At 45.6% G+C, this 21,835-nt stretch overlaps 1 protein-coding gene across 1 annotated transcript in view; it reads right to left on the bottom strand.

Annotated features, from left to right (window-relative positions):
• LOC309569004 (sodium-dependent serotonin transporter-like) overlaps positions 1-21,835 on the bottom strand; it is a 109,791-nt gene that overhangs the window by 62,907 nt on the left and 25,049 nt on the right. Inside the window, exon 3 of the mRNA XM_082274765.1 lies at positions 20,003-20,222. Within this exon, the coding sequence (XP_082130891.1) occupies positions 20,003-20,222 (220 nt within the window). The remainder of the gene's footprint in view (positions 1-20,002; positions 20,223-21,835) is intronic.

Below are 21,835 nucleotides of genomic sequence, written 5' to 3'. Positions count from 1 at the left end.
TATGTACAGAGTGCAGGGTTGAGGGGTGCGCTATGTACAGAGTGCAGTGTTGCGGGGTGCGCTATGTACAGAGTGCAGGGTTGAGGGGCGTGTTATGCACTGAGCACAGGGTTGAGGAGTGCGCCACGTACTGCGTGCAAGGTTGCGTGGTGTGTTACCTACTGAGTGCAGGGTTAAGGAGTGCACTACGTACTGAGAAAGGGAGGGGGAGAGGAGGGGAAAGGGGGGAGAAGACAGAGAAGGAGGGGGAAGAGGTGGAGAGGGGGAGGGGGGAGAGGTGGAGAAGGGATGGGGTCCAGAAGGGGGGGGGGGAGGAGGGGGGAAAGGGTGGACAGGAGGAGGGGGGAGGAGGAAGGGGAGAGGAGGGAAAGAGGAGGAGGGGGAGAGGAGGAGAGGAGGCCATGTATGATGACCTCACACATGTGACAGATCAGACGCTATACACTATACAGTATATATACAATGTCAGTGTTCTTCACTCCACCAGGTACCGACCCCAGAGCGCCTACTACTCCTATAGGCTATACCACGCTGCCACTGTACAGGACAGGCCTGGAAGGAGAGCGGCCTCTACGAATGGTGGTGACATGGAGGGGAGGGGTCACTGGAATCACTAAATGTATGGGTGAGCTGGCTGTACTGGGACAATCACCAGAGAGAGACAGATCACTGATAGAGGCGTGCAGGGGATGTTTGCTTTTGTTCTGTCAGGACATGTCAGTGCTGCGCCTCTAAAATGACACTACGGAGTGGCTGCCGCCTGCCTGAGTTACATGCAGCGGAGGCATCCCCTGCATCTCCCCGATCTGGGAATACCAAAATACCAAAATCCAGAGAAAGCTGTCAAAACTGTTTTCTCAGCTCAAAATCAATATTCTGGAGTACTGCATTCTGCGCATGTGCAAACCCTGTATCCTTTTTCCAACCATTTTCCTAGAGGCAGGATCTTGCACTGTCACAAAATGTTAAAACTGCATCAACAATTACATTACAATAAAAATTAATTTATTTTTCGTTCATTGATGGACACATCTCCATACCTTTTTTGACCCTTGGGTTATGCTGTTCTCCTTAGGAGTAGGACACTAGGCAGAAAAATAATTGACTACGCCTATAGGGCAGACCTGGGAGTATACTCCCACTTCCTGCTATAGGACTTCAGTTTTTTCTGCCTAGTCAGGAGCTAGGTCCCTGCTGGGATCTTTGGTCCCAGAATTTTTTCCTTTTTGAATGGAACTTTTTCCTTTTGTTGTTTTCTTCCTACAATCAAGTCTTTTCCAATGAGAACAACAATCAACTGCCGGACTGGGTGACACACTGGATATCCTAGATCCTTATGATCTCCCCAGTCTGGCCAGCGAACGCGTGCAGACCGCAGCGCCACGCTAGGTTGGCTGCGACATAGCCCTAGTGGACGGGGGCTGCCTAGCCTGCGAGTGAAACACCTCGCAAGGATGCACATGACCTGGTCGTGGCTTGAGTCACAGTGTACCTCTGGCCCCCCATTCGAAGATGGGTGGGTGATCTGGCCAGAGTGGTGCCCGCCAGTCCAAGGTATGGTAAGTGTTCCCCCTCCCCTCTAGGAAGTTTGAGGGGGAGGTGGGCCATATGTCCTTCCTACCCAAATGGTGCCCCTTCTCACTAGCGGGGTTCCCCTGCACAAACCCCCCCCCCCATCCCCTCTGGCTGTGCTGTCCTGGGTGTGGGGTGTGAGGTGAGCTGTGGCAAGAGGGGGGGAGGCAGCATGCGGTGGCAGCTCCATTTGCCATTATTATTGAAAGAAATGTCCTGGGGGGGGGGTCCCTGGAGTTGCATGGCACCACCGTTTTCCTGTGGCTGACTGCATGGGGGCTTGGCGGCCATGTTTGTGTAGTCTGGTGCCATGTTTTGGTGGTTTCCCATATAAATCCATGCAGCAACCATTTTCTTGTAGCCGAATGGAGCGCAGCTCAGCGGTGGGCCTCTAGTGGCAGTCTATCCTTTTCCTCTTCCTTTCTGATTGGCGTGCAGCAGTCAGCTTGGTGCTCCCTGTCCTCCTAAGATATGTTATTCCCAGCTAAGCTTCGGGGTGACTGCCAGGGGCCAAAACCACTTTTCTGAAAGCGCACAGGATGCGACTGCCTGGCTAGATGTCAATGAGCAAGATCTCCATCGCCTTGGGCGTGAGGATGGGGCAGGTTGAACCCCGATGATGTCGGATGCTACAACAGAAGACTCTTGGGCAATACGTCCCTCTTTTATCATATTCACTTAATGAGGAACCATTACTGTGATCTTCTACTCAGCGTGTGACACCGCCATCTTATTTTTGTCACAGTGCGTACTAACCCCGCCATATGCATTTGCTGCTGGCAAGCTGGTTATTTGTGAACTTCTTGGGGTCATGGGCTCCATGGCCTGAGGCTCAATGCTCGGGTGAAGCCTTTGCTCAACACTTGTTTTAAGCTGCTCCTGGGCTTGGGGAACCATGTCTGGTTGATAATGGCACTGTACCTGGGACACTTCTCCTTCAACCCCTATTTTTGCCTTGATCTGTTTACTGCGCAGTTGCGCGAGACTGACTGTTTTGCACTTTCCATGTCTTTCCAATGTGCAGCCCTTTTGAGGGGCATGTCTTGCTTCCCTTACACCATCTGGCCTACTCCTTATGACTGTTGTGCCCAATCTCATTGGACGGTGGAGGGTAAGCCGGCCCTCGCTGGATTTCACCCTCAGTTTATGTTTATTATTATGCAATGTCTTCCACACCAATTGTGTCCTGGAATATCCGCTGTGTGAATGACCCCCTGAAACGAACTTTGATGTCCGCCTGTCTGCGTAAATTCCACCCTGCTATTATTGGTCTGCAAGAGACACATCTCCTGGGGACCAAAGTGGGGCTCCTTCAGTACCCTTGGGTGGGTAGGGCGTATCACTCACTCTGCTTACTCTTGTGGGGTGAGTGTCCTGATACATAGGGCTTTGGTCTTTTAGAAGCTTGACTCACTGGTTGATGTTTCAGGTAGATTTGTATTTTTATACTGTATGCTGTATACTACTACTCTGCTCTAAGTTTTTGTGTACATCCCGCCCCCATTTTCACGGGATGTGCTGCAATTGCTGCTGTCGTACCTGGCAAACAAACCTGACGTTCCCCTGGTGATCATGGGAGACTTTAATTGTTTCCTGGACCTGGGCCTGGAAAGGCATCCCCCGATTTCTCCCCCTGGGGGTGGCAGGGGCACGGTCCTTAGTCGCCTTCTTGCAGAGGTGGGATGGACCGACATCTGGTGCATCCGTAATCCTGCGGTGAGGCAGTTTTTGTGCTTCTCCGAAACCCATGGATCCCTATCCCACATTGATATGTGCATAGGCACTCCTGCCTTGGCTGACTTCACCTCTAGGATAGAGTATTTCCCACGGGGCTTTTCAGATCATTCCCCTGTAGCTTTATGGCTGCTGGCACAGCCTCCCACCTCCCTACCTAGGGCCCCCTGGAAACTCAATGCCTTCTGGCTCAAACTGTTTACCTCACCGGAACGCATTGAGACTCATATTGCCCACTTCTTCCTATCCCAGGGACATAACACCAATATCAACCTAAAATGGGAATCATTTAAAGCCTACCTTAGAGGGGTGTTTATTGCTGAAATTAACATAATTAAACAAAACTCCTCTGAACTATTGGAGAAGGTGGGTGACCAGGTGCAACGGCTGGAATTGGCATATGTTACTGATCCCACGGAATCTGCGAGGGAGGCATGGCTGTCGGCCCAAGACTCATTGGACCGTCTGCGATCCTCCTCTGCGGAACGCAAATGGTTTTTTACTAAGCTAGCTTTCTATGAAGAGGGGGAAAAGACGGGGCACTTATTAGCAAAAATTGCAAGATCTCAACAGCAGTTCCCGCCCATAGGTGCCATTCGTTCCTCTACCGGCAGGGTGGTTAATGAACAACACAAATTATCTCTGAACTGGCTGCCTTCTATGGTGACCTTTATGGGTCACTGGATGCTTATGATGATCAAGATCTTTTGACATACCTCCCTGGGATTGACCTGCCCTCCCTGACCGAGGGGGACAAGAGAGCGTTGGACGCCCCTCTGGCCATGGAGGAATTACAGGTGGCAGCACGCTCTTTCCCGACATGCAAGGCCCCGGGGGAGGATGGTCTGCTCATGGAGGTATATACTCAGTGTGGCGAGCAGCTCTTGCCATGGTTACTGGAGGTGTTTAATGCAGCTATCGAGGAGGGGCACCTCCCACCCTCGATGGCTAGGGCTAATGTGATATTGTTGCTTAAGCCCGGAAAGGATCTGCTTGACCCGGGATCGTACAGCCCCATTTCTCTTCTTCAAAGTGATTTTAAGACCCTAGCAAAGGTCCTGGCGCTTCAGGTCAATGGTGTTAGCTCATCAATCATACACCCTGACCAGGCTGGTTTCATGCCGCACAAGTCTACTGCCATGAACCTTAGACTCCTTTATCTTAAGATGCAGCTAATGGTAGACAATGGGGGACACAGTGCTCTACTATCTTTGGACGCCAACAAAGCTTTTTATAGTGTGGGCTAGCGATATCTATGGGCGGTCCTGTCTAAATTTGGGTTTGGCAAACAATTTATTGCATGGGTTCGCTTACTTTATTCATCCCCACAGGTGACCATTTGGATGTCGGGTAGGATGTCCCAGGCATTCGCGTTGGGCAGAGGTACCTGGCAGGGTTGTCCCCTGTCTCCGCTGCTCTTCGCCATCGGCATAGAGCCCCTGGCGGCCCTGGTTAGGGCTATCCCGGGGATCTCGAAATTTGAATATGGAGCCCTGCATGAGAAGATCATGTTGTATGCAGACGACATGCTCCTTTTCTTGGGGGACACCACCTCCTCTGTCACTGAGGTCATGTCAGTGCTTTTTCGCTTTGGACATTACTGGTCTAACTATCAACTGGTCCAAATTGGCCCTGTTGATGCTGGACGGGGAACAGGGGGAGGATCTTCCTCCCTCGTGCCCGATACCGGTGGTGCCCTCAATTAAATACGTAGGAGTGCAAATATCGCCCCGACTGGCAGATTACTGTCCGTTAAATATACACCTGGTACACCCCTGCTTTCCCGATTTCGGGATAAAATTAATACTTGGAATACGCTTCAGCTGTCACTAGCAGGAAGAGCTAATCTTAAAAAAATGATATTGATGCCACAGCTCCCTTACTTACATAACTCCCTGGGTTGTGATTCACTTAAAAATACTGTATTTTGAGTGATTAATACCCTTTTCCGCCAATTGTTGTGGAAATCAGGCCACCCTAGAATTAAAATAGAACAATTACAGTGCCCTAAAGACAACGGGGGATTGGCAGTACCGAACCCCTGGATATACTATATAGCGGCTCAGCTGCAGCAGCTGATAGGCTCCTTTTCCCATGATTCGGCGGGCTCCTCGGTGCGGCTGATGTTGCTGGGTTCCGGATCGGACACTGTTCCTATGGGCCTGGAGGCGCAGAAATTTCACAAATCAAACAAACAGCTACCCACTTTTAATTTGATTCAAAAGATCTGGAATAAAAGCAGGCAGATGCAGGGTGTGACAGGATTCACTGCATACAGCCCCATATGGGACAACTCCTCCTATGCCGAGCTAGCAAAGTTGCAGCAAGGCCCTAGGTGGAGAATTTTTGGTGTGACTTTGTTGGCATATATTTTCAGGGATGGCAGATTACTGTCTTTCCCGGAGCTGCAGGGTAGGTTCAACTTGCCCCCCTCCATGTATTATTCTTATCTCCAGCTTCGGCATGCAATGGGCGCACAGCAGGAGGAAGGCGGCTGGACTTTGTCTAGCACTCCTATCTTCCATCTGTTGCAGACATATATGGAAACTAAGGGAATAATCTCGCAATACTATCAGATGTTACTAGGGCATCACCTGAAGTCTTACCCCACGAGGGCGCGCTCTCTATGGGAGGTGGATGTAGGCCCATTGACCGATGACCAGTGGAAGGACGTCCTATTCTCTATTCCCACATGTTCTCTTAATCTTGCCCAACGGGTTTCACAGCTGTACATAGTCCTTCGAGTGCACTACACCCCAGTTAGACTGCATAGGATGGGAGGGCGGTCAGACCCCTCCTGTGTTCGGTGTGGCCACCACCCAGGGGATCTCATTCACCTGTTGTGGCGATGCCCGAAGCTCCATAGGTATTGGAGTGAAGTGCTGGGCACCCTTAACTGGGTGTTCCAGAACACTGTTCCACTTGATCCAATTTACTGTATACTGGGAGCTCTGGAGGATGTTGTCCCGGAAGAACTGGCTCGTGTGGCATTCTCTAGGGCTCTGTTTCAAGCTCGTAAGCTCCTCCTCCTGGGTTGGAAATCCTCCACGCCACCCTCAGTGGCCTCTTGGATTTCACATATGGGAAACACTTTAATTATGGGAAGGTATATCTATCAACATAGAGGCAGCCCAACAAGATTTAAAAAATTGTGGTCGCCCTGGCTGGACACGCCTGGGCTGAGTCCCGGGGAACCTGTAATGTCTAGACTACTGCAATAGCTTTAAGAGGGGTAGGCCATGCACTGTTTTTACTGTCTGGACAGTGCGCTGCTCCTCTTCATCAGCACTGTTGGAGGGTGGATGTGGGATGTGGGACCTGTGATATGGGGTTCAGACTGTTCTGCCAGATGCTGTGGACACTGGGATGACTGTATTTTGCATTGTTTGATGTAGGCCAATGCCATGTCTGTACATTGGAAAGTGTGTTTGTTTTTTTTTTCTATGTTCAAAAAAACTTTTCTGATTTAAAAAAAAAAAAAGACCCTGTAGACAGGAAGGCGCAATCTCTGGTCCACTACCTTTTTACAATGGCAGGTTCAATTTTGAGGCCGGCGTTTGCCATAACTTTGGTCTCCCGGACCTTGGCAGGATTAGCAAAGCTTTAAAGTCAGGATTTGGAAGGGGGTCAGCATCCCCCTGAGCTGGCGGATAAGTTGATATAGGGGTTATAGTATATCTGTGATGCCTCTCTGTATGCGGCCCCTTTAGCCTGCAGGGTAGCTGTGACAGCGGTGACTCTTCGCCGCATTATTTGGCTGAAATGCTGGTCTGCGGACCAGGCTTTCAAAAAGGTGCTGACGGATCTTCCCTTTGTGGGTGACCGCTTGTTTGGAGTTTATGGAAGAGATCATTAAAGGTCTCACAGGAGGTAAGAGCACCCTGCTTCCGCAGGTTACTAAAAGCAGAAAGCCTCGCCGCAAACGTAATCCTGTCTTCTCGGGCCATGAGCGACCCTTTCGTTCTGCGGGGTCGCAGGACAAGGGTTCAAACTTCTCTTGTACATTCTCGGGAGCTTCCAGGAGACCCTGGGTTGGTAGATCAAAAGCGGGCTCCGCTGGCCCTGCAGATCAGTCCTCCTTTGCCTGAAGGGGTGCCCCCACCTGTACATGGGGTGGGGGGATGTCTTCGCTTCTTTCCGGACCAGTGGACCTCCTTCATTCAAGACAAATGGGTCAACGAGTAGATCCGGTCCGGTTACAAAATCAAGTTTTTTGGTCCTTGCCCCCAGCAAGGTTCTTTCCTTCCAACCTGCGCATGTCCCCAGATGGGCTACAGGGCCTTCTCGGGGCTGTTCAGGATTTGCTCTCGCAAGGAGTCATTGTACCAGTTCCAGAGTCGGAACATTTTCAGGGGTTTTATTCAAACCTATTTACTGTCCCCAGTAAGGAGGGCAAAGTCCGTCCAATCTTGGACCTCAGGGCCCTGAACCACTTTCTGTGGGTTCAGAAATTCAGAATGGAGTCCATTCGCATGGTAGTGGCATCCCTTCATCAAGGGAATTTTCTGGCCTCTATGGATATCAAGGACACTTACCTTCATATCCCAATATATGTTGGGCATCAGTGTTTTCTTCGCTTTGCCATAGGCGGGGAGCACTATCAATTCATGGCGTTACCCTTTGGTCTTCCCTCAGCTCCTCGGGTGTTCAGAAAAATGGTGGCCCCGATGTTAGCCTTGCTCAGGCAGTGGGGGATTGCGGTACTGGGTTACCTGGATGGTCTCCTTCTGCAAGCAGAGTCTCTGTCTGTCCTACAGGACGATTTGGACATCACTGTGCAAACTCTGCAAGGGGTCGGTTGGACTCTGAATTTTAAAAAATCAGCTCTGACTCCGTCCAACAAATTGGACTACCTGGGTCTGACTCTGGATTCAGCCTCAGAAACAAAACTGCTGAGGTTGCAGCATGTGATTTGGCTCCTGTTATCCAACTGCCGGTCATCTCTCAGGACTTGCATGTAAGTGTTGGTTTTGATGGTCTCCATCTTCAAGGCGGTTCCGTTTGCTCAGTTTCATACCAGACCTCTGCAAAAGGAGATTTTGGCCAAATGGGACAATCTGGTCCTGTTGTGCCAGAGTACGAGGGGATCCTTGCTGTGGTGGCTCCGTTCCCCAGCGCTCCATCAGGGAAAGTCCTTTCTTCTCCTGTACTGGACAGTGGTTTCCACAGACACCAGCCTGTCCGGGTGGGGAGGTGTCTTGGGCACAGAATCGGCCCAGGGAGTTTGGTCTTGGGAGGAGTCCAGTCTGCTGTTCAATATTCTGGACATTCGGGTGATTAGGCTTTGCCTGTCCCAGTGGACGGATCATCTGCAGGGGTGTCCGGTAAGGATTAAATTGGACAACGCCACGGCTGTGGCAAATGTCAATCATCAAGGGGGCACCAAAAGTGCCCTAGCGGCCAAAGAAGTGGCCGGCATTCTAAGGTAAGCAGAATTCTTTGTTCCAACTATCTCTGCTGTACACATTCCGAGGGTGGAAAATTGCCGGGCGGACTACCTCAGTCAGCAGGCCCTGAGTGCGGGCGAATGGTCCCTTCACCTGGAGGTGTTTCAACAACTGTGTCTCCGGTGGGGGACCCCCGATGTGGACCTGTTAGCCTCTCGCCTCAACTGTAAGGTTCCGAGTTTTGTGGCAAGGTCTCGGGATCCTCTGGCAAAGGCCACAGACACTCTGGTGGCCCCTTGAGGCCAGTATCAGAGTGTACTTAGCGCCGACTGAATCATTTCGCGAATCGGATTTCTTATTTGTCCTTACGGATGTTTCTCGTAAGGGGCAGGCTGCATCTGCTGTGACCATTTCCAGATGAATTAGGCAGACAGTGGTGCAGGCATATTCTTTTTAATGGTCAGGTTCCTCCTTTCCCTGTTAAGGCGTATTCTACAAGGGCGCTTAGTGCCTCCTGGGCCTTTGGTCATCAGGAGTCAGTGGTCCAGGTTTGCATGGTGGCCACCTAGTCGTCTGTACACATATTCACAAAGTTTTACAAGGTGGATGTACTAGCATCTGCGAATGCTGTGTTCAGCTGCAAAGTTTTGCAGGCTGTTGTTGCAGAGGCTCCTGCCTCTTGAGGGTGTATTTTTTACTGGTAGGTGAGCTGTTCCGGGTTGAGCTCCTGGTTTACCTGGTTGGCTAAGTTTAGCCCTTTTTTGAAATATGTTTATTGATGTGTTTTTTCCCACCCCTCATGTTGTGACTGCTTTGAGAAATCCCAAAAGAAAGAAGTTATGGAGCTGTGTCCGTCAATGAACAAAAGAGAAAACTGGATTTTTGTCTTACCGTAAAATCCTTTTCTCTGATGTTCATTGACGGACACAGCACCCACCCCTCTGTTGAGTTGGGTTATGTATTCTTCTGACACTGCTTGTTACAAAACTGAAGTCCTAAAGCAGGAATGGAAGTTCACCCCCTGGGACTGCCCTATAGGCGTAGTCAATTCTTTTTCCACCCAGTGTCCTACTCCCAAGGAGAGCAATATAACCCAAGGGTCAAAGAAGATATGGAGCTGTGTCCGTCAATGAACATCAGCGAAAAGGATCTTACTGTAAGACAAAAATCCAGTTTTTGGCTGCATTATGGTTAGGAGTCTTTGCGCTTTTTTTGATGAGAGAGATTCTGGGCAGAAGCCATTTAATGATTTTTATTTGTTCTGATGTATTTTTCTTCTTTTGCTGTTGTGTAAAATAGACCTGAATAGTGGGTACGTCAGATTAGAGATGCTCAGTCACTCAATCAGGGTGAATCACACAGAGGGACACAGTTTTGTTCTCTTTCCCAACAGGGGCTCCAAGCATGCTTACAGTACTGTGCTTTCTTCATAGAAAGTACAGAATGCTTTGCAAACTGAGTGCCATGAATCCACCCTGTAGTAAATGTTTATCTGTAAAATAATATCAATAGTACAAAATACAAATAGTGAAAAATTATAAAACATCAATTCATGAACTTTTAAGTAAAATGAAATGGATCAAATGCCATTATATTTTACTTTATTATACATAGTTTAAAATTTCCCTATAAAAAGAATGCTAAAAATTAAATTTTTTTAAACAAAGGATGATGAGGGGCCCAACAGCACCCCAGGATCTACTGCAAAAACAAACCAACTTACAGTATTATGCAAAAAGTAAAGGAAACATGTACAGTATCTCACAAAAGTAAGTACACCCCTCACATTTTTGTAAATATTTTATTATTTTATTATATCTTTTCATGCTGCAATGTGAGTGTACAGCTTGTATAACAGTGTAAATTTGCTATCCCCTCAAAATAACTCAGCACACAGCCATTAAATCTCTAAACGGCTGGCAACAAAAGTGAGTACACCCCTAAGTAAAAATGTCCAAATTGGGCCCAAAGTGTCAATATTTTGTGTGGCCACCATTATTTTTCAGCACTGCCTTAACCCTCTTGGGCATGCAGTTCACCAGAGCTTTACAGGTTGCCACTGGAGTCCTCTTCCACTCCTCCATGATGACATCATGGAGCTGGTGGATGTTAACCACTTTACGACTGCTCACAGTAATATTACTGCGGCAGAGTGGCTCGTTATCGTCTGACGACGTAGTACTACGTCGTCAGACACTCCCCCTTCTGGGCGGCGCTTGCGCGCCGCCGGAGGCTCGCTCCCGCTGTTTTCATTCACAGCGGGAGTCGGGCCAGGGGAGGAGCAGCGGCGATCGCCGCTGCTCTTACCCGATCGTCGGGGATCGAGTCTGGAGATCCGCCCGCTGTGTGTAAACACAGCGGGCGGATCTCCATAGTGACAGGGAGTGACAGATCGGACTGTTCAGCATAGCTGGACATCCGATCTGTCCATGACTCACTCAGTCACCTCCCCCCCTACACGTCAGTAAGCACCAGGCATACATTAACCCCTCCCTCTCCAATAAAATTAACCTCTTCCCTGCCAGTGTCATTTTTACAGTAACAGTGCATATATATAGCACTGATTACTGCAGTAATGTCACTGGTACCCCCAAAAGTGTCAAAAATGTCAGTCAAGGGTCCGATCTGTCCGCCGCAATGTCGCAGTCCCGCAAAAAAAATCGCAGATCGCCGCCATTAAGCATTAAAAAAAAAAACACCAAAAATGACAGAAATCTTTCCCTTTGTTAGTAAACGCAATAACTTTTGCGCAAACCAATCAAAATACGCTTATTGCGATTTTTTTTACCAAACATAGGTAGCAGAAAACAAATTGGCCAAAAATTTTTAAAAAAATTGGTTTTTACAACTTTTTTTGGGGGAATTTCATATAAAAAAATGTTAAAAATATTGTTATTTTTTCAAAATAAACGCTCTTTTTTTGTTTATAGCGCAAAAAGTAAAAATCGCACAGGTGATCAAATACCACCAAAAGAAAGCCCTGTTTGTGGGAAAAAAAGGATGTAAATTTCGTTTGGGTACAGCGTCACACGACCGCGCAATTGTCAGCTAAAGTCACACAGCGCCGAATCGCAAAAAGTGGCCTGGACGGAAGACAGCAAAATCCTCCGGTGGTAAAGTGGTTAAAGACCTTACGCTCATCCACCTTCCTTTTGAGGATGCCCCACAGATGCTCATTAGGGTTTAGGTCTGGAGACATGCTTTGCCAGTCCATCACCTTTACTCTCAGCTTCTTTAGCAAGGCAGTGGTCATATGTACACCTCTTTGTCATACATATTTGAGATTACGTAGGTCTATTTTACCAATATCCATTATTTTTACCCATTTTTATTCCTATTTTACATTCCTCATTGAGTTCACTAATAATCACTATTATCATTTGTGCCTGTGAGCGATTATAATTAGCCTTACAAAACAGCCACTATTTTAAGTGTCTGAGGTCTTTTTTATAAGATCGTCCCCGGAATAAACAAATTATTTTATTTTATTTTATTTGATAAATTTATCATCATATTTACCTTTGGAAGTATAACATTCCCATTTAATATTATGTTCGCACACCTGCTATATAATTCACCGTCAGTTTGAATATTAATATCCCTTTTAATCCATGAAACACTTAATATATTTTTTACTCTGTACTTTCCCAAACACTCCACTAGCTAAATTCTTATACACTGATCCGGACATGTAATTTTTGGTAATTCTGCCCGGTTACAGATTACCCGTCCTTCTTTCCTTTTTTTCCATTGGCAGATGGTCCGGTGATTTTATTTTATTTATCACATACGTATCCGGATACTGAGCTCCTAAATAGATCTGCCTGGTTACAGCTTACTCCCCTTTCTTCATGTTTTTAATTGGCTAAATGGTCCGGTCACCTGGCAACCAGCCTATACAAATAGGCAGCGGAGACGACGCTACTCACGCACCTGATGACGTCAGCTCTGACGAAACGCGTCGTGTGTGATTACGTCATTTCCGCCCCACTGCAACACAGATCCGGTTGCTGACCCGCACAGCGTCCCGGAAGCGGCCGCCAACGAGGGACTCGCGGCCCCTACTGCTTGGATGCCCGTTACCATTGTATTTTATGTGAGTATCTGACTTTTATCTTTCGGAATAAAGTTATTTTGTAAACGGTACATCACTATATTAGTACTTCTTCCTTACATATCATCATCGACCATACCTAAGAGGAGATCCTATCACCTGGCACTAAAGGGGGACATCCCCTCCCTCAGGAGCCTTACAAGACAACGCTGCAATAAGGCTTGTTACCCCTGTAGGGGTACATACCTCCGGTGAGTGCGGGAGCAATTGGAGGGGTGCACCTGTGTGTTTCACCCATCACCCACATCACCCCCAAAGCATTGGAAGCACTTTACTTACACCTGAATAGCCGTTTTTTCACCGATTACTGCATATATGTTTCTTTTAATTACGGATTTACCCAGCAACAAAACAGACTGTTGATCTGGTTTTTTGGGACTATTTATTCACTGCATGAGCACTATTTATTATTGTATTTATCCGTTACGAGCACAGATGTGATTTTACTGCATTTTACCTATATTATTTTAGTGCACGGAACATTATACCAAGTGTGCTTTTATATATACCTTCTGTCATTGGCACATATATTATTTATGCACTGTTTGCACCAAAACACTTTATAGACACCCAAACTAAGGAGATTAATTCATGTACCAATTTTGATATTGTTTTTACACTGAGTTTTTTATCACTTTACACTATAGCACTTTAATTAACAACATCGATTCTTATCACTTATAATCAGGCAGCGCCACTTTACATCACCTTGCCCACATACCCTGATCTAGCCTTTTGGCCATATTTTGAGGTAGGCTGCAGCCTTCCCTTACCGTCCACAAGCGCGGAATTTCTTACCTCCATCTTGGAGATGTGTTTGGGGTTGTTATCATGTTGGAATACTGCCCTGCAGCCCAGTCTCCGAAAGGAGGGGATCATGCTCTTCTTCAGTAGGTCACAGTAAATGTTGACATTCGTGGTTCCCTCAATGAACTGTAGCTCCCCAGTGGCAGCAGCACTCATGCAGCCCCAGACTTTGACATTCCCACCACCATGCTTGACTGTAGGCAAGACACACTTGTCTTTGTACTCCTCACCTGGTTGCCGCCACACACGCGTGACACCATCTGAACCAAATAAGTTTACCTTGGTCTCATCAGACCACAGGACATGGTTCCAGTAATCCATGTCCTTAGTCTGCTTGTCTTTAGCAAACTGCGAGCTTTCTTGTGCATCATATTTAGAAGAGGCTTCCTTCTGGGACAACAACCATGCAGACCAACTTGATGCAGTATGCGGCGTATGGTCTGAGCACTGACAGGCTGATCCCCCACTCCTTCAACCGCTGCAGCAATACTGGTAGCACTCATACGTCTATTTCCCAAAGACAACTTCTTTTGTCGACCATGGAGAGGCTTGTTCTGAGTGGAACCTGTCCTGTTAAACCGCTGTATGGTCTTGACCACCGTGCTGCAGCTCATTTTCAGGGTGTTTGCAATCTTCTTTAAGCCTAGGCCATCTTTATGTAGAGGAACAATTCTTTTTTTTAGACCCTCAGAGAGTTCTTAGCCATGAGGTGCCATGTTGAACTTCCAGTGACGAGAATGAGAGAGTGAGAGCGATAACACCAAATTTAACACACCTGCTCCCCATTCACACCTGGGACCTTAAAACACTAATGAGTCACATGGCACCAGGGAGGGAAAATGGCTAAATGGGCCCAATTTGGACATTTTCACTTAGGGGTGTACTCACTATTGTAGCCATCGGTTTAGATATGGCTGTGTTAATTTATTTTGAGGGGACAGCAAATTGACACTGTTATACAAGCTGTACACTCACTACTTTACATTGTAGCAAAGTGTCATTTCTTCAGTGTTGTCACATGAAAAGATATAATAAAATAGTTACAAAAATGTGAGGGGTGTAATCACTTTTGTGAGATACTGTACATTATCAGAAACATCAACATGTAATCAATTTGTATTTGAGTATAGAGTAAACTGTGCAAAAAATTTTGCTTTAATGACTATTAGGCAAATTGTACCGCAATGGAATGAAGAGCATACACACAATCAATTTGAAAGGGTAATACAGTTACAATGCAGTGATCCACGGTTGTATTATAATTAATGCTTGTGAAAGTATCATGTGACTAAATGAAAGCCTGCTGCTTTCAACATCACTGCAATGCTAATGAGGGGGCAAATGTATTCCGATTCTTTTCAATAAACATGTGGTTCAGATGGAAGTGCTAGTGATCATTAGCTGTTGTATAAATAGGTTTACATTCATTTCATATGATGTGTATATTGGCAGAGCAAGGCATAATATTTACAAAAATGTGAGGGGTGTACTCACTTTTATGAAATACTGTATGAATAAATATATGAAGCTGCCATTGCTAACCTCCTTCTTACTGCCTGACTGTTTCTTTATTCAACACTTTCTAAAGCAGTGAGCCAGAACAAGCATGCGGTGAGAAAAATTGATTGAAATCTGAACAGTTTATCTGCATAATGTTTGATGTCAATGGCTTTTATATATTAATTGGATCAGCCCAATGGTCAGGCAACATACAGTAACATCACAGCACAGGTTTTACCTTAAAACTACACTCTAATCAAACATTATATTTAATCAGCAGGTGGAACTTGTAGTCTTTCGATTCACAGATCTCTATCACAGCCACACGCAACTGCCCTTACATCAAAAAACAACAGGATGCTTGAGGGAGGTGCACCCCAGGTAAGTGTCTGGGGGGGGGGTGGGGGGCATTTGCAGGTGGAGGATTGGGGAGTGCAATCTTTTTTTAAATAGGGTTGTAATATGTAACATGGTCCCTAAGGCTTAAAATAGAGAAGGGAATGGTTATTAACCCTATCATTGTCTGTTTGGGAGATTTAGGCCTGGTACACACAAGCCGAATGTTGGGAGACATTTGGCAGTTCAAAAAAAAAAAAAAATGTCCGACATTCGGCCCATGTGTATGTTGGTCTATCCAACAGAAGCTGGCCATTTGGAAAACCTGTAGCCAAACAACTCCAATGAGACAGAGACCTTACCAGAGTTTTTTTTTATAATGTATTATTGGTTTTTACAAGAATTTACAACATACCGAAGAACAATTTCAGAGTTAAAGGATGAGTTCATCTTTAATAGCATGTTACACCCATATTCAGGGTGTAACATGTTATGAAAGAACCAGCCCCCCCACACCGCTTTGACAGCTAGCAGGGGATCTTCTTTTTTTTAAAAAAAACACGCTCGTGCAGAGCTCGGCCCGTTCACCTGCCCGGCTGCGCCACTCATTCACCATGTTCTGTGAATGGAAAACTACAAATCCTGACAGCCTTAGTTACTGTTGGCTTGTAATTCTCAATGGCGATGTAAGCACTGTGGTAGTTCATTGATTCTTCCTGTCCGTGTGTATCAGCTTCCTTTATACAAGGTATGAGCAAACCAATACACTGACAGATCTGCAAGAGATCTCTATGCAATCAGCCATCTGCTGATCACTGCTGCAATGCTTTATAGCAGTGGTCTCTAAACTATGGCTCCGGAACTGGATGCGGCCCTTTGCTTGCCTTTATCTGGCCCTTGGGGCACTATTCCTGCCACTGACACCATCATTTCTGTTAGAACAAAATACAGAAAAAGTAGGGGTTTTATGGCCAGTTGGGAGAAGGAAGACCAGGAAGCGAACACTTAAAATTCCCTATGTCCAGGCAGGACATATGGAGAACCACCAGCATCAAGGCTACCCCTAGGGTCATGAATGGATATCATGGCTTGGAATGGTTTTTAACCTGAACCATTCATTATCCTGCCTCTATACCCTTTTTTACTATATTGAAGTATATTCCTGCACCGTTTGGCATGCCCTCTATCCCTTAATAAGGTGGACTACAAATATGGGTTGGATGATTGCGTCTTAGGGCAGCAAAATGGACTATGAAGCGAATGAGCCCTATTATTGTGTCCCCTTGGCCTCTTGAGTCTGGAAAAGGGGAGAAACCTCTACAGAGGTATATACTCTAGCGACTGCCACTACGAGACGGGGGCTTCATATCATCCATTTGAGGAAATATTATGGATACTGTTCTACACCCACAGCCGTCACCACTATCATATACTCTGTCATAGGGACTTGGTTTTCCTGCCTGCTATTAATATCCTCATACGCAGCGAGAAATATCGGTATTGCTCGGTCTCTCTGGCCCTGACGAAGCCTGATGCGAAACGCGTTGGCTCATTGGGACCTTCAAACCGAATATCACCAAAGACTTCTTGCATCAACATCAGCATGAAGCATGTATTGTTCCCTTATTAGGGATATATTTCTGTGCTGCTGTTTTTAATATATTGGTGAATATATGAGGGATTTCTTTTTCCTTACTGTGTATCCCTCATCTATACACAAAACTTTTTTATATACATTAATAAATTGATTAATTTTAAGTGTTCGCTTCCTGGTCTTCCTTCTCCCAACTGGCCATAAAAACCCTACTTTTTCTGTATTTTGTTTTTGCATATATTTTGGGGCATGGGCCAACCTCCACGGTTGATTTGTTCTAAAATTTCTGTTAAGACATGACATCAACAACAGGGTACTATTTCTCCCTTTTGACACCAAAGATGGGGTACTATTTCTCCCCCTAATGCCAAAGATGCAGTGTTTGCTCCCACTGACACCAGGACAAATTCTACTCACAATGGTCACAGTCCAGTCCCCTAAAGTCTGAAGGACAGTAAACTGGCCCTTTGTTTAGAAAGTTTGGAGACTCCTGCTTTACAGGATCCCAAACAAAAAATTATATATATATGCACATTTATTTACCTGCAAGAATAATGTGCATTAATTACTTTTTGTCAGAAGGTGAATCTATCCTTTCATTAACCTGGACTGGAAGGATTTGCCCCCTTAATGACCAGGCCATTTTATGCGATTCCGCACTGCGTTACTTTAACGGACAATTGCGTGGTCGTGCGAGGCTGTACCTAAATAAAATTGATGTCCTTTTTTTTTCCCTTTCTGCTATATAATATTCCCAAAAAAAATGTTTAAATCCATCTTTTCATCCTATTAGGCCAATTTGTATTCTACTACATATTTATAGTAAGAAAAAATCGCAATAAGCGCATGTTGATTAGTTTGCACAAAAGTTATTGCGTCTACAAACTAGGGGAAAGATTTATGTCATTTTTATTTTTATTTTCTTTTTTTACTAGTAATGGCGGCGATCTGTGATTTTTAGCAGGACTGCGACATTGTGGCGGACAGATCGGACCCCTAACTGACATTGTTTACACTTTTGGGGGGGGGGGGGGGGGGCAGTGGCATTACTACAGTATTCAGTGCTAAAAATATGCACTTACTGTAAAAAACTACACTGACTGTGGGGGAATGGACTTGTAAAATGATCATAGAGACATGTGATCCTATATAGAAGGATCACAGGCGCTCTGTGATCATTTTAGAGAGAACAATGGTCAGCTGTGTTTACAACAGCTGACCATTCTTCTCTCTCAGCGGGGAGCTATCACGGGAGCCGGCGGCAATCAGTGCCGCCTGTCCCATTAATCGGCATCCCCGCTGCCTAGTGGGGGTGGGAGCACGCCGACGGCCATTCATGCAGCCGAGCCTGCCGCAGTATATATGCGCCGGGCGGTCAGCAAGTGGTTAAATCAAAGAAAGAAATTTGTTTTATCGCCTCCCAGGGATCTTGAGAGCAATTTATGCAATATCAACAATCTGACAAGGATTATTCAGATAATGACTCCATAACTCCATGACTCTATGAATCTCCCATAAATATTTACCAGGCTCTCCAATTTCAATGTATATTCTTGCAGGGTGGCATAAGCTAGTTTATGAGTAAATTGACATACAATATATTGTCAAAAGTATTGGGACACCTGCCTTTACACACACATGATCTTTAATGGTATCCCAGCCTTAGTCTGTAGGGTTCAATATTGAGTTGACCCACCTTTGCAGCTATAACCGCTTCAACTCTTCTGGGAAGGCTGTCCACAAGGTTTAGGAGTGTGTCTATGGGAATGTTTGGCCATTCTTCAAGGAAGCGCATATGTGAGGTCAGGCTCTGATGTTGGGTGAAAAGGCTTGGCTTGCAGTCTCCGCTCTAATTCATCCCAAAGGTGTTTTTGGGTTGAGGTCAGGACTCTGTGCAGGCCAGTCAAGTAACTCCACCTCAAACTGACTCCATGTCTTTATGGACCTTGCTTTGTGCACTGGGGTGCAGTCAAGTTGGAACAGGAAGGGGCCATCCCCAAACTGTTCCCACAAAGTTTGGAGCATGAAATTATCCAAAATGTCTTAGTATGCTGATGCCTTAAGAGTTCCCTTCACTTGAACTAAGGGGCCAAGCCCAACCCCTGAAAAACAACCCAACACCATAATCCCCACTCCAACAAATGATTTGGACCAGTGCACAAAGCAAGGTCCATAAAGATATTGATAAGCGAGTTTGAGGTGGAGGAACTTGACTGGCTTGCATAGAGTCCTGTCCTCAACCCAATAAAACACCTTTGGGATGAATTAGGGTGGAGACTGAGAGCCGGGCCTCCTTGTCCAACATCAGTGCCTGAAAGAATGGTCAAACATTCTCCTAAACCTTGTGGACAGCCTTCCCAGAAGAGTTGAAGCTGTTATAGTTGCAAAGGGTGGGCCAACTCAACATTAAACCCTACGGACTAAGACTGGGATGCCATTAAAGTTTATGTGTGTGTAAAGGCAGGTTTTCCAATACTTTTGACAATGTAGTGTATATAGAAGACTCCCTGCTATCTCCAATGGGGGGTCAGCTAACCAGAGGGTTTTATTTTTAAGGTTTGGCTCAACATTTTAAGAATGAACCATAAATTAAAAGTAAAACTCCAGCCCAAAAGCTTTCCAGGTATATACATTTGAATCGTTTTGAGAAGCAGATATTTTGCCAATGCATGCACAAACCCCAGAACACTTACTGCCCATGTCAGCTTGTATTCTGTCCTACTATACAATAGCAGTCAGTTTTCCCACCAAGTAAATCTGTGTTTACTTCAAACATACAGCCATTTGTATGGAAGTCACATTTTTTGATAACCTTACATATGATTCAATGTTGGAAAGAAATGCAGTTTCCCTAAGGTAAGTAAAACATTTTTCACTTAGTAAATGACCCCAAAGACTGAACACTGTAGTGTTATATGCTCTATACCACCTAAGTTGAATCCACTTACATGCACTTACGTATAAAACTCTTCAGCAGGAGACCTGGAAAAATTATTCCAAGAGATGTTACTCTTTCCAAAATAATTGGTGCAGTTTTCTGTATTCCAAGGATTGTCACAACTAGTCCATGGCAGGGTTGTGGAAAACGAGGAGTACAAATAGTATAAAGCCCAGGCAATAATGGTGTTGTAATAGAAAGACACATACAATCCAATGATGCATATAGCAAATCCAATGCCTAGAGAAAAAGAAATACCAATAATAAGATATCCAGGTGTTTTTATTGCGTTCATGTAAATTAACCTAATTTCTCTCCTGTAACACTAACTTGACCATTCAATATTGTACAAAAAATCTCCTAAAAAGCATAAAATAAAGTAGAAAAAACAGGATCCATATAACCCATTTCAGCAAGTTGTAGTAAAAAAAAAAAAAATAAAAAAAATAAGGGTCCAGTTTAACTACCAATGATGTTAAGAAGTTTTTAATAGCCAGCAAACACAAGCTTAATATTGTTTAGGATTTATATAACACAGTTTGCTCAGCACTTTACAAAGGTAAGGCAGACAGTACAATTACAATACAATTAAATACAACAGGAATCAGGGGCCCTGCTTGTTAGAGCTTACAACCTAACAGGGAGGGTCAAGTGATACAAAATATAATAACTGCGGGGAATGAGCTGATGGAGAGAATAGAAGTTCAGTTGTTAGGTAGAGGCAGGAAAGGCTTCTCTAAAGAGATGGGTTTTTAGGGACTGCATAATGGTGGATAGAGTAGGAGATAGTTTGACAGATTGAGGTAGGGAGTTCCAGAGGAAAGGAGAAGCGCTGGAGAAGTCCGTGAGGCAAGCGTGGGAGGTGGTGACCAGGGAGCTTACAAGCAGGAGGTCTTAGGAGGAGCAAAGAGAACAGTTTGTGTGGTATTGTAGGGCAAGGTTAGCTGGGGCAGAGTTGTGGATTGCTTTGTAGGTTGTTGTTATTATTTTGAATTTTATTTGATGGGTGAGTGGAAGCCAATGGACAGATTATAATCAGAGAGGAGTTGAAAAATAAAAACACCTGCGCTTAGTGAATAATTAGTAAAAAAATATTATAAATAATGAATGAAAATTAGTGAGGTGAAGCAGCTGCACTCACAATATTGTACAAGCACAGTGCTTGTGCTGTGCAATTTGGCCCCCTGTATCACCTAAAAAAACCTGGCTGATCCTGCCTGGTTCTGCCCCCCCCTGTAAACTGACCACGGTTTATCATGGCTGCTGAGCCCTGACACCGTGGTCAGTTTATGTGCCTCCATCATTCACAGCTCTCCTGTCCTCCTCTGTCCTCTCTCCCCTCCCCTGCCTACTTGTCTACTTCTGTGTCAGTACCCACCCCCTCCCCTCCCCTCCTGCTGCTGAAATTACTTTTAATACCCTATATAATCCTGTGTGTTTCCTAATGACAGTTGCTCCTGTCACTGTCTATACCTGATTTCAGAGTGCCGCTCGGCGCTCATGTGACCCGCCAGCTCTCTCCTCCTCTCTTCCCGACAGATGACAGCTGGGGAATCTGGATCCCATCTGCTGCAGCTGTCAGACAGAGAGAGGAGAGAGCCTGCCGGTCACCTGAGCGCAGACCAAAGCTCTGAAATCGGGTATATACACAGCGTTTTTTTTTATAAAACACAAGAGACAGGAGCACCTGTCATTAGGAAACACACAGGATTATATGAAGTTGTCACAGTGGGTTAATAGTGTTGCAACAGTGCAACAGAATGCCTGCTAAACCTACACACACCCCACATCTAACAGCTAAGCCAGATCACTGCATTGAACTATGACAAATTTAGGAATCCAGTACAACTGCC

Source organism: Pelophylax lessonae (assembly GCF_965119305.1).
Source record: "Pelophylax lessonae genome assembly, chromosome: 1".
Classification (NCBI taxonomy): domain Eukaryota; kingdom Metazoa; phylum Chordata; class Amphibia; order Anura; family Ranidae; genus Pelophylax; species Pelophylax lessonae.
Note: the sequence above shows the minus strand (reverse complement) of the source record. Positions and strands in the feature narration are given on the sequence as shown.